Source organism: Neoarius graeffei, chromosome 19 (assembly GCF_027579695.1).
Source record: "Neoarius graeffei isolate fNeoGra1 chromosome 19, fNeoGra1.pri, whole genome shotgun sequence".
Classification (NCBI taxonomy): Eukaryota; Metazoa; Chordata; class Actinopteri; order Siluriformes; family Ariidae; genus Neoarius; species Neoarius graeffei.
Window position 1 is genome coordinate 43,348,190 of NC_083587.1, and position 14,123 is coordinate 43,362,312.

At 45.8% G+C, this 14,123-nt stretch overlaps 1 protein-coding gene across 1 annotated transcript in view; it reads left to right on the top strand.

Annotated features, from left to right (window-relative positions):
* Positions 1 to 3,344: 3,344 nt before the first annotated feature.
* Positions 3,345 to 14,123, top strand: part of rpgrip1 (RPGR interacting protein 1) — an 82,723-nt gene continuing 71,944 nt past the window's right edge. The window contains exons 1-4 of the mRNA XM_060900113.1: positions 3,345 to 3,423; positions 3,510 to 3,560; positions 3,745 to 3,862; positions 3,975 to 4,180. Of these exons, the coding sequence (XP_060756096.1) occupies positions 3,357 to 3,423; positions 3,510 to 3,560; positions 3,745 to 3,862; positions 3,975 to 4,180 (442 nt within the window). The 5' untranslated portion in view covers positions 3,345 to 3,356. The remainder of the gene's footprint in view (positions 3,424 to 3,509; positions 3,561 to 3,744; positions 3,863 to 3,974; positions 4,181 to 14,123) is intronic.

Sequence of the window (14,123 nt, forward strand, 5' to 3'; positions counted from 1 at the left end):
CATTCTGTATTGTTCAATTTTTGTGAAAATCACATTATGTCCATTACTTCTATTGGTTCATAGTCTAGATCAAACTGTCACCATCACTTTGCACGAAGTTTAGAGGGGTTCCACATCTTTAAATACATTTTTGACTTGTTTAAACATTCCAAGGAGCAACCCATCAGCCAGTCCCAAGTCAAGTCAAATCAAGTTTATTTTTATAGCAAAGCAGCTTTACAGAATTTGAATGACTTAAAACATGAACTAATTTTATCCCTAATCTATCCCCAATGAGCAAGCCTGTGGCGATGGTGGCAAGGAAAAACTCCTTCAGACAACATAAGGAAGAAACCTCGAGAGGAACCAGACTCAAAAGGGAACCCATCCTCCTTTGGGTGATAACAGACAATGTGATAAGTAACTTGGTTCTATAACAGTGTCCTATATAGTCACAAAGTATAACTGTGAAACCAGGAAATTCATTATAGTTTTAACATGAAGTCTGTTTTGTTGATGTTATAAACTGTTCATTGATGGAAACTTGAGTGCAAAACTGTTCATGACAACTGCAGTCCAAGAGTTAGCAAGTTAACTGTAGTCCTCAGCCATAAAAGTATTACTGTAAGTGTCCAGAGCCATCGTCCAAGTGCAACTGTCCATATGGGGCCGTCCTCCACAGGAGCAATGTGATGAGACTCCAGCCAGACGTAGGGCATCAGGATGGATCAGGCAGGTCTGAGGAGCAGAAGAGGTCAGCATGTCAATCTTAGGATCGACATGTAACATGACATGTAAGGGATGTGAACTGTGCTGATGGGATCGGGGCTCTCTCCAGAAGTGGAAGCTATAGTGAGTGCAGGCAGGTGGAGGCAGTGCTGCTGGCATGATGGTGACACTTGCCCCATTTTTCCTGCTTCCAACACATCAACTTCAAGAACTGACTGTTCTCTTGCTGCCTAATAAATCCCACCCCTTAACAGCTGCCATTGTAATTGTCAGAAAAGCAGGTCACTTACGGATGCAATCACAGAGAAGCATCCATTGCAAACTGGTAAACAAATCTAAATTGTAATCCAGAAGCATGGTCAGGTGACGTGATGGTCAAGCAAGGTGCAGTCAGAGTGTCAGAGGAAATACGGGGATCAAAGTTGAGAAAGGCAGAAACAAAGTTGTTAACAGAGTCATACAGAATTAAGTCAAAGGCTTGGTATGGTCAGGTGTGGGAATGCTGAGCAATACTTTGCAGAGAGTATGCGGAAGAAGAGTGCTCAAATATGTTTGGTGTGACTGGTAAATGTGATTTAGGTGCAGAATGAATTAGAATTCGGGAGAGGGAGGGCTGTGTGGAGCTTGCTGGGAATTGTAGTCTGCGGCAGCCATGTTTAGAGGCTGCCACGAACTCAGAGCTTCCGTTTGCATGACAGTAATGAGATAATCAATGTTGTTCAGTTCACCTATCAGTGGTTTTAATGTTATGGCTGATCTGTGTATTTTTCAAACAACAATAAAATTTCCCTATTTCAACATTTGACACAGTATGTTGTCGTTGTACTATTTCCAATGAAATGTAGGGTTTCCATTATTTGCAAATCATCACATTCTGTTTTTGTTTATACAGTATTTTACACAGTGTCCACACTTTTTTGGAAACAGGGTTGTGTTTTCACACCTCTGTCACCTCTGGTTTGCTCATTAGGGATATTCATTGTCAAAACACTATACAAATAAAAGTGAATATTCATTCATTCATTGATTCATTTTTGCTCTATACCGTATAATAAATAAATGATGATTGTGTGTTGAAACTGCATCTGGCAAAAGTTTGCAGAACATAATATTAATATAAATACAACCTTGCTGACATACAGAATATTCATTAAGGGGACACACACACACACACACACTGCTTTCCTTATGAAGCACTCTTCATAATCTGATTAGCTCTGAAAACCTACTGTTCTATTCTTCACAGGCATACAGGCAAACAGCAGCCACGAGCAATAAAATCAGCCTGTGTGAGAATTACAGTCATTATGGTCACAATTCCAGTAACATTCATAGTCTGGGTACACTTGTTTGGGGGGGTCAAACTCATTTTAGATCATGGGCCACTTAAACCAGTGTCAGTCAGTCACCAAAAATCAGTTTAGCAGACCAATAACACTTTCTCTAAACTTCTCTTAAATGTGTTAATTTATCTGTGTTAATTTATCTGTATAGGTTGTGATTGCATAATTGTGAATTTCACTCTGGGATTAATAAAGTGATCGCTCTATCTAAGTATTTACCCCAGTTACTGTGAAACTCCAAAATTAGTTCTTTTGGAAAGGGACACGATGACAGTACAAGATTTCTTTAGTTTGCTAATGAAGAATTATATAACATTAGCATATTTTATCAATAGCTGAGTTTCTGGATGTGAGTTTATTGATTTATTTTGCCTAGTGGAGTAAAAATGACATGCTCTTTATTAAAAATATTTCAATTCAATTACAGTCAATTAAGACAAATTTTTTAAATTTAAAACATGGATTTTAGATGGATTCCTGGTGAGACCGGATTAGAATCTTATTAGGCCGGTCTTAGTCCACGCCGACCATATGCTTGACACCACAGGTAGAGAGAGGACAAAAAGTAGTCAAGGCAGAGGAAGGAGGCATAGGCAGATAGAGATTACTAAAGAGATTAGCTTGGGGTCATGGAACAGAGCCTTTCATAGGGCAACAGGAAACATCCTGCATTCAACTGAGGCAAGAGCAGAATCATGCAACGAGGTAAGAGTGAAAGAAATGGCCAATAAATGGATGGGATTTCAGAAAAGACAACATTGGGACAAAAGAATTAGCAGTGACTTAAGTGATTGAGAGACAGATGAGAAAACGACTACTGTTCTGGTCATCATCATCTGCATTAAAAGTAGTAAGTACAAATTTGAATGGTCCTCTGTCTACTTGTTCCCATTCGTTCTCCTGCCTTGGTTTGACATTGCTCCCCATCTATAATTTTCTTTCAATTTAAAATAATCTTGTTAGAGAAGTACCCCCCCCATAGATTTAGCAAGCTTAAAATAATGTATGATTTCTTAAAAGTGACTTGTTTTCTAAAATTGGTTCAAGAAAGTAAGAGAAGATTTAAATGGAAGTGGGCTACAAAATCAATGCCTCAGGTATACAGGAACATAGAGAAATAAGAATACCTGAATACTTTACTGTACAAGATGAATATTTGCATGAGCTAGTGCAAAGTTTGCCACTTTTGCTCTAAAGGAAATTATTTGACAACTCTAAATGAACTAGCTGAAGCTAGCTGAATTTTTGTTTCTGTGTGTTCCAGACACTGCAGAAAACAAATAAGCAAAGTGTCACTGACTGTGAATGACAGTTAGGGATATTCAAGTGAGAGATGTGGATCTGAAAGGAGGATCCATGCCTGTCATGCAAGGTGTTTGTGTGTTAAATATTAACATAATCATGTTCATGTTTACACCATTAAAGAACAAATAACAAATAATTTTGCCCAACATTCAGAACAAGATGTGCGGTCCTCAAGAAGACCATCACTGATCCTGAAAAATCAAGGTAAGACACATGTATCAAGTTAATTCTGGGTTAAATCACTTCCTCTACATCTATGTAAGCAATAAAATATGTAATTGATAGTTAAGTATCATGAGATTATACTACAATTGAGATTAAAAAACATTTATTTAAAAATTGAGATATATTTCATCTTCTTTTACTTTGCACCTCTTTCCTGTCTCAGATCTTCAGCATGTCTCCAAGGTATCACGGAAGCAACTTGAGGACCAATATTTCTGTCTACAGGAGGAGATCACACTCCTCAAACAACATGTTCATATACTAGAGCAGAAGCTGCACAGGTTAAATATATACACAATCATGAAACACCAATGTTACACACACACACACACACATCAAGCCATACATTCATCGTAGAGCTGAGCAGTTATTCTCTGTATCTTTCTCTGTAAGGTTCACCACTAAATTGTCAAAGCTGAGAAACGGACATTCTGGCTTGGCTGTGGGGCAAAATATTGATGCTAAAGATACTATTGAGAAGCTGAAAGATCGTGTTGCTACTCTGGAGAGCCAGAAGGAGGTGTTACAGAGAAAGCTTCGTATGACCAGACAGAAAATCCTGGCTCTGGGCAAACAAGTTCACCAAAGTCCACGCATGGGTGAGAATTGATGACAGCTTCATTATTAAACAAACAAGCAAACAAACAAACAAACAAACAAACAAAAAACCCTCTACCCTATGTTTTAATCTTGTCACTATCTGCATGTGCTTTTCATGTGTGCTTTTGACTTTTGCTGTCTTAGTCCTAAATCATGTTCTGGGGTGGGTTTCCAGATAGCAGAGAATCTTACAGAATAGCAAACAACTTGTGTCACAAATGGCAAGCTGAGGTGAAGTGAGGACCCAAGAGCAGACTCAGAAAACAGGCAGTGTAAAGAGAAAACTTCTTTAATGAAGTAGATGGCAGAAAGGCAAAAAGGTACAGTAGGGCTCAGGCAAAAATTGGTAGTCTAAAAACAGGCTGGGAGGTCAAAAACACAGGAGCAGGTAGACACGATCAGGGACAAAAAACAGGACAGAAAAACCTTCATAAAAACTGATGAACACGGGGACAAGGGAAATCCAGACACAGGTAGCAAAAGACACAATCCAAAAGAGCAGGCAGGCAAAAACAGGGACAAAAAAACTGGACAGAAAAACTTGATAAAGAACAAGGAAAAATTCAGGCAGGGGGAATCAAGAAGACACAATACCAATGAGCTGTAATGAGGCAAGGAAAGTCTACAAGAGACAGTCTGGCAAATGGAGTAGCTCCAAACAGTTCTTAAAAAGGCCTGGCTGATGGGAGAGGAGTGGTAGCAGGTGTGGGAGTGCCACTTCAGGAAATGGCCTTCAGCAAGGCAGGACTGAATTCCTGTCCTGGAGCTAGCCTGGAGCCGGCGTGGAAGTCCCACAAACTAAGGCATGGATGGACTGGACCGGACTGTGACAGTACCCCTCCCCCTTCAATGGGCACCTCCAGGTGCCTTAGAAAGTGCCTCAGGGTGTTGTTGGTGGAAGTCTGTGATGAGGGTGTGATCCATGATGAACTTGGCAGGAACCCAGCTCCTCTCCTCAGGACCATACCCCTCCCAATCAACCAGGTACTGGAGTCCTCTGCTTCGGCGTCATACCTTCAGCAACCTCCTGACAGTGAAGACCTCACCACCATCTATGAACCTGGGAGGAGGAGGGGGTTTGGAGGGTGGGGACAGGGAACTAGAGACAAGGGGTTTGACTTGGGAGACATGGAAAGTTGGGTGAATACGGCTCATGTTTATGGGCAGAGACAGTCTTACAGAGCAGGGATTAATTACGTTGGAGATGGGGAAAGGTCCTATGAACCTGGCAGCCAATTTGTGGGAGACAGTCTTGAGGGGCAAGTGGCGAGTGGAGAGCATTACCCACTGCCCCACCCGATAGATGGGAGCTGCCGAGCGGTGTTTGTCGGCTTGCTCTTTAAACATCTTGACAGAACGTAGGAGCTTTTTCCTGGTCAATGCCCACATTCTCCTGCAGCGGCGCACAAACATCTGGGCAGAGGGCATGGCGACTTCTTCTTGGACGGGGAAGAGTGGTGGCTGGTAACCCAGAGAGCACTGGAAGGGGGGAAAGACCTGTAGCAGAGGTGGGTAAGGAGTTGTGAGCGTACTCTATCCAAGGAAGGGTCTTGCTCCAGGAGGCAGCATCCTTGGACACCATGCACCTGAGAGCTACTTCCAGCTCCGGGTTGGCCTGTTCCGTCTGTCCATTGGTCTGAGGGTGAAAACCTGAAGACAGACTGTGAGAAGCACCAATGAGTTTACAGAAAGCCTTCCAGAATTGGGCAGAGAAATGGGGTCCACGATCTGATATGATGTCTGAGGGGAGTCCGTGTAGATACATGGAGTATCAACAATTCAGCGGTCTCCTTGGCAGTGGAAAGCTTAGGCAGAGGGATAAAATGAACAGCTTTAGAAAAATGGTCAACAACAGTGAGGATACAAATATGGCCACCTGAATTAAGGAGTCCTGTGACGAAATCCAGGGCTGTGTGTGACCAGGGCTGGTGGGGAACAGGAAGGGGTCTCAGCAGGCCAGCAGGGGGTCTGTTGCCAGTCTTGTTCCTGGCACAGATGTCACAAGCTGCCACAAACCTCTGGATGGCCTCCTTGATGGATGGCCACCAAAAACGTTGTTGGATGAGTGCCAGAGTCCGGGCTGCTCCTGGGTGGCATGCCATTCTGGAACCATGACCCCACTGCAACACCTGTGCCTGCACAGAAACAGGAACAAAAAGATGGTTAGGAGGTGCATTACTGGGCCCTGGGTCCTGCTTGTGGGTCTTCTGGACCAGGGTTTCCACCTCTAGCAGAGAGGCCCCACCAGGTACCGTGGAGGAAGGATGGTCTCAGGAGAGATCGATTCCTTCTGTAGGGGACAGAACATTCTGGACAAGGCATTGGGCTTACAATTCTTAGAGCCTGGGTGGAAGGAAAGTGTGAACTTGAAGCAAGATAAGAAGAGAGACCATTGGGCCTGACGAGAATTGAGGTGCTTGGCAGTCCTGAGGTATTCAAGGTTCTTGTGATCTGTCCATATGATGAAGGGAAGGTCTGACCCCTCCAACCAATGGCTCCATTCTTCCAAGGCCAGTTTAACAGCCAACAGTTCCCTATTGCCAACATCATAGTTTCTCTCAGAGGGGGAAAGCTGACGAGAGAAGAAGGAACAAGGATGAAGCTTGTTGTCACTAGCTGATCTTAGGGACAATATGGCCCCCACCCCTGACTCCGAAGCATCGACCTCAACCACAAACTGCCAGGACGGATCTGGAATGGTGAGTATGGGTGCTGACATGAACCTTTGTTTGAGTTCGGAGAACGCCTTCTCGGCCCCTTCCTCCCAGCTGAAACAGACCTTGGTGGAAGTTAGAGCCATGAGGGGCCCAGCCACCATACTAAAGTTCCTGATGAATCGCCTGTAGAAATTCGCAAACCCAAGAAACCGCTGGAGTTCTCGCCGAGAGGACAGGGTGGGCCAGTCAGCAACTGCCTTGAGTTTCAGGGGCTCCATCTGAATCTGTGTGGGGGAGATAATGAAACCCAGAAAGGAGACGGAACTTCTATGGAACTCACATTTTTCGGCCTTAACAAAGAGTTTATTTTGCAGGAGTCGCTGAAGGACCTGCCTGATGTGGATACGGTGTTCATCAAGGGAGCAGGGGAAAAATCAATATATTGTCCAGATAAACAAAAACAAACACGTTAAGATAGTCCCTCAGGACATTGTTAATGAGGGCCTGGAAAACCACAGGAGCATTAGTCAGGCTGAATGGAACCACGAGATATTCATAGTGGCCCGTGGGGGTGTTAAACACCGTCTTCCATTCGTCCCTTTCCCTGATCCTCACGAGGTGGTAAGCATTGCGCAGGTCTAGCTTGGTGAAAATCTGGGCTACCTGGAGTAACTCAAACGCCGTAGACATGAGAAGTAGGGGGTAACGGTTCTTGATGGTGAGGTCATTTAGCCCCCGGTAATCAATGCAAGGGCGCAAGGATTTGTCCTTCTTCTCCACAAAAAAGAATCCTGCCCCTGCAGGAGAAGAGGAGGGATGAATAATTCCAGCTGCTAAGGACTCGGTGATGTATTTATCCATGGCTTGCCTTTCAGAAGGAGAGAGGGAGTAAAGTCACCCCTTAGGTGGTGCAGTCCCAGGGAGAAGGTCAATTCCACAGTCATTGGGCCTATGGGGAGGAAGGAAAACAGCTTGAGACTTGCTGAACACAGGTTTTAAGTCATTATACTCGGGAGGCAAGTTAGAGAGGTCAGGATATTCACCAATGGTGGGCTGGAGCAGCTCAGTGTGAGGGAGGGCAGATCTCAGGCATGACAATAAACAGAATTGACTCCATCCTAAAATGGTGTTGTTAGTCCAGTTGACATGGGGGTTATGTAGAGTTAGCCAGGGCAGACCAAGAACTATGGGCACATGGGGATTACTCATGACAAAAAACTGGATGGATTCAGAGTGGTTGCCAGAAATTCTTAAGGTGACTGGGGCTGTTCTATGGGTGATGGTGGTCAGACCAGTACCGCTAAGGGTCAGGACAGTGAGGGATAGGTTCAGAGCCAGTAGTGGAATCCCCAGGCACTTGGCGGTGGTCGAGTAGATCAGGTTTCTGTCAGCCCCTGAATCAATGAGTGCCTGGAGGTCACGGGGCTGATTGCCATGGATAATGACCACTGGGAGTAGTGGTCAATCAGTAGGGGGCTGATTCTGGACATTGCCCACCAGGGCTCCTGAACTCACTGGTGGGCTCTTCCATTTAAAGGGCAAGATTGGCAGAAATGCCCCAGCTGTCCGCAATAAAAACATGCCCTCATATCCCGATGGCGCTGTCATTCCTCAGGTGAGATGTGGACTCGGTCTATCTGCATTGGCTCAGTGGAAGGAATGGGAGGCTGAGGGGGAGCAAGACTAGTCCGAGTTCTCTCTTTCACCCGTGGTCTGATCCGGGAGTCAATATGACTGGCAAGGTCCATGAGCCTGGGGAGATCAGGTGGCAGTTCTTGTGAGACCAGCACATCCTTGGTGGAGTCTGACAGCCTGTTCAAAAATGCGTCAAACAAGGCATTCCAGCCACAAGATGCCACCAAAGTGCGAAACTCAATCACAGTCAAAAGCAGACCAGGCACCCTGCCACAGCCCCATGATTTCTCTTGCTGCCTCTCTGCCAGACATAGAACAATCAAAGGTTCGCCTCATCTCCTCTGTGAAATCCTTGAAGCTGGTGCAGCATGGTGCATTGGCATCCCACATAGCTGTTCCCCACTCCCTAGCTTTGCCAGTGAGGAGACTGATGGTGTAGGCCACTTGGGAATGCTCTATACGGAAGGCCAGTGGTTGAAGCTCAAGGGTTAGCAAGCATTGAGATAAAAATGATCTGCAGGTACCTGGTTCTCCATCGTATGGCTGTGGGGCGGGAAGTCTCAGCTCTCTGAAGAGGGCTGGAGCAGGAGCTGGAGGAGCAGTAGGTGGAGGGGGTTGTGTAGGAGCAGACATTACTTGAAGCTGTTGTAGCTGAGTGGCAAGAAGATTGAGAGTGTCAGATGGAGAAAATGTTTTGATTCACCTGTTGGATGTCCTGTTGGTGGGTCCCAAGGAGAGCTCCCTGTTTCTGCACCACTGCTCTTAGCTGAGCGAAATCTGCTGGGTCCATGATGGCCAGACTGTGCTGTCATGAATAGCGAGCTGAGGTGAAGTGAGGACCCAAGAGCAGACTCAGAAAACAGGCAGTGTAAAGAGAAAACTTTTTTAATGAAGTAGATGGCAGAAAGGCAAAGGTACAGTAGGGCTCAGGCAAAAATTGGTAGTCTAAAAACAGGCCGGGAGGTCAAAAACACAGAGGAGCAGGTAGACACGATCAGGGACAAAAAACAGGACAGAAAAACCTTCACAAAAACTGATGAACACAGGGACAAGGGAAATCCAGGCAGAGGTAGCAAAAGACACAATCCAAAAGAACAGGCAGGCAAAAACAGGGACAAAAAACTGGACAGAAAAACTTGACAAAGAACAAGGAAAAATTCAGGCAGGGGGAATCAAAAAGACACAATACCAATGAGCTGTAGCGAGGTGAGGAAAGTCTACAAGAGACAGTCTGGCAAATGGAGTAGCTCCAAATAGTTCTTAAAAAACCCTGGATGATGGGAAAGGAGTGGTAGCAGGTGTGGGAGTGCCACTTCAGGAAATGGCCTTCAGCAAGGCAGGACTGAATTCCTGTCCTGGATCCAGCATGGAAGTCCCACAATCTAAGGCATAGACGGACTGGATCGGACTGTGACAACTTCAACAAAGAAGTACAAGGATGTTTTCTGAGTGTTTCCCGGAAGACTTTATCAGTGATTGAATGAATGAGTTGCAAGTCCAACCCCAAATCAGAAAAAGTTGGAATGGCAATTAAATGCAAATAAAAAAAAGAAAGCAGTGATTTCTAAATTTATTTTGACTGTTCTTACAGCATTTCCTTGAAAAGATGTCCATGGAGTCTTTGAGATAGCTGGATAGTACAGTGGTAATGCTCACTGACTATGACGCGGGAGATCGGGGTTCGAATCCCGGTCAGGGCAAAACATCATTCAGTAAGGGTCCTTAGGCAAGACCCCTCATGATATATCAGCCTACCTCAGGAATGAGTGAAGACATAACTGATAGAGTCATACCGGCTCAGACGCTGCCTGGGTCAACAAGGTCTGCGTCAGTTGCTAGGGAACCAGGGCAAACTGATGAGAAATGGGCTACTGGAACAAGACATCGATGTCTGAGGACAGAAAATACGGATTTGCTGGAATGCTACTATACAAGCAATGTTGTATTAATGAAATGATATAATGAAATCATTATATCAAATGAAATCATTAAATCAAAATGAGCCAGGAAGACAGGGAGATGTCATCATCCCCACAACCAGAGATTGGGTACCAGGCCCCTACAGCTAACAGCCTCAACACAAGAGCTGCTGACCTGAGAAGGAAGATCGTGACCCAACTGGAAACCTGGAGCCCCCGACGAATACCGAAGCTGAGTTGCCAAGTACCTTCAGAAGATCTACTAGTAGATGTGAATGCTGCTCTGAAGACAATCTCCACAAGAACCATCACTGAGACCAACAAGCTGATACACAGTACAGCAACAGTAATCATGGAGATGCTTGGACACAAGGTGGGCTCAGGACATAACAAACAGTATCCACCATGGAAGAGACGATTAGAGGCCAAGATAAAGGCAGCACGGAGAGAAGTTAGCCAGCTAGCTGAACTACAGAAAGGGAACATGGTGAATAAAGGGGCACCCAGGAAGTACAACTCACTCTCCATACCAGAGGCACTCGAAACTGCCAAACAGCGACTAACAGCTCTGAGGTGGAAAAATACTGGAAAGACATATGGGAAAGAAAGGCATCACACAACACTGATGCCCAATGGTTAGTGGACCTAAGAGCTGACCACAGCAACCTCCCAGAACAAGAACCAGTAACCATCTCAATGGCAGATGTCCAAGAAAGAGTGTCAAAGATGCAGAGCTGGACAGCACCAGGCCCTGATATGATCCATACATACTGGCTGAAGAAGCTAACTGCACTCCATGAACGCCTACCAGCACAGATGAACCAGCTGCTGAGGGATGAGACCCACCCAGAATGGCTAACCCAAGGCAGGACAGTCCTAATCATGAAGGACCCCCAGAAGGGACCCATCCCATCCAACTACCAGCCAATTACCTGTCTCTGCACAACATGGAAGGCCCTGTCAGGCATCATTGCGGCAAAAATGAGTAAGCATGTGGCTCAATACATGAGCGAGGCACAGAAAGGGATTGGCAGTAACACCAGAGGAGCCAAGCACCAGCTACTGGTCGATAGAAGAGTCGCCCGAGACTGTAAGAAGAGACAGACCAACCTGTGCACTGCCTGGATTGACTACAAGAAAGCCTACGACTCAATGCCACACACATGGATACTGGAATGTCTGGAACTGTATAAGATCAACAAGAACCTAAGGACCTTCATCCAGAACTCAATGGAAATGTGGAAGACAACCCTAGAGGCCAACTCAAAACCCATTGCCCAAGTCAACATCAAGTGCGGCATATACCAAGGAGATGCGCTATCACCACTGCTATTCTGCATAGGCCTGAACCCCCTCAGTCGGATCATCACGAAGAGCGGCTACGGGTACCGATTCCGTAGTGGGGCAACAATCAGCCACCTGCTCTACATGGATGACATCAAGCTGTATGCCAGGAACGAGCGAGAAATAGACTCGCTGATCCACACCACCCGGATCTACAGCAATGACATAGGGATGTCATTCGGATTGGACAAGTGTGGCCGGATGGTCTCAAAGAGAGGCAAGATGATCCGGACTGAGGGGATTGACCTACCAGAGGGCAACATAGGTGATATCCAAGACAGCTACAAGTACCTTGGCATCCCACAGGCTAATGGAAACCATGAAGAGGCCACAAGGAAGTCAACCACAGCCAAATACCTCCAGAGAGTAAGGCAGGTCCTGAAAAGTCAGCTGAATGGTAAGAACAAGGTCCGAGCCATCAACATGTATGCACTACCAGTCATCAGATACCCCGCTGGTATCATAAACTGGCCAAAGGAGGAGATAGAAGCCACAGATATCAAGACTAGAAAGCTCCTCACCATGCATGGAGGGTTCCACCCCAAGTCCAGCACCCTGAGACTATACACTAAGCGGAAAGAGGGAGGCCGAGGGCTAGTGAGCATCAAGACCACGGTCCAGGATGAAACATCGAAAATCCGAGAATACATCAGAAAGATGGCCCCAAAGGATGAACTGCTAAGTGAATGTCTCAGGCAGCAGAACCCTGATGAGAGCGCAGAGGAGGAGGAGGAACAGACAACCTGGAGGGACAAACCCCTACATGGCATGTACCACCGTCAGATAGAGGCAGTGGCTGATATCAAGAAATCCTACCAGTGGCTGGATAATGAAGGACTGACAGACAGCACAGAAGCACTAATCATGGCAGCACAAGAACAGGCCATAAGCACAAGAGCCATAGAGGCCAGGATCTACCAGAGTAGATCAGACCCAAGATGCAGACTGTGCAAAGAAGCCCCTGAAACAGTCCAGCACATAGTAGCAGGGTGTAAGATGCTAGCTGGATCAGCATACATGGAGAGGCACAACCAAGTGGCTGGGATAGTATACAGGAACATCTGCAACCAGTGTGGAATAGAAGTACCCAAGTCCCAATGGGCCATACCACAGAAGGTGGCTGAGAACAACCGGGCCAAGGTTCTGTGGGACTTCAGCTTCCAGACTGACAAACAGATCCTGGCTAACCAACCGGACATAGTGGTGGTGGACAAAGAGCAGAAGAGGGTGGTGGTGATAGATGTGGCGATCCCAGCTGACGCCAACATCAGGAAGAAGGAACATGAGAAAATTGAGAAGTATCAAGGGTTGAAAGAGCAGCTGGAACGGATGTGGAAGGTCAAGGGTTGCGTGGTCCCCGTGGTAGTGGGGGCACTTGGGGCAGTAACCCCCAAACTGGGAGAGTGGCTCCAGCAAATCCCAGGAACAACATCTGAAGCCTCAGTCCAGAAGAGCGCAGTACTAGGAACATCGAAGATACTGCGCAGAACCCTCAAACTCCCAGGCCTCTGGTAGAGGACCCGAGCTTGAGGATGACATGGATACCACCCCCCCACCGGGGGTGAGAAGGAGAATTTAATATATACACCGTATATACACACACACATACATATATACAACCCCGATTCCAAAAAAGTTGGGACAAAGTACAAATTGTAAATAAAAACGGAATGCAATGATGTGGAAGTTTCAAATTTCCATATTTTATTCAGAATAGAACATAGATGACATATCAAATGTTTAAACTGAGGAAATGTATAATTTAAAGAGAAAAATTAGGTGATTTTAAATTTCATGACAACAACACATTTCAAAAAAGTTGGGACAAGGCCATGTTTACCACTGTGAGACATCCCCTTTTCTCTTTACAACAGTCTATAAATGTCTGGGGACTGAGGAGACAAGTTGCTCAAGTGTAGGGATAGGAATGTTAACCCATTCTTGTCTAATGTAGGATTCTAGTTGCTCAAATGTCTTAGGTCTTCTTGGTCATATCTTCCGTTTTATGATGTGCTAAATGTTTTCTATTGGTGAAAGATCTGGACTGCAGGCTGGCCAGTTCAGTACCCGGACCCTTCTTCTACGCAGCCATGATGTTGTAATTGATGCAGTATTGCCGCTTTTCCATTACCAACGCGGCTGAGTCGGGCTGAGCCTTGCCGTGCTGAGTCGGGCTGAGTCGAGCTGAGCGGGGCTGTTGGAGTTGCATTTCGACTACAACCGCGCTGAACCGTGCTGGCTGGAAGTGGGTGGACACATTGGGTGGAGTTAGCGAAAGTGGGTGGAAGTCACATGATGTCGTTAGGCGGCGCAAACAGTGACATCAGTGACCTTTTAAGCGGATAATAAACAATAAACATGGAGTCGTTAGTGTTGCTGGTCTTGGT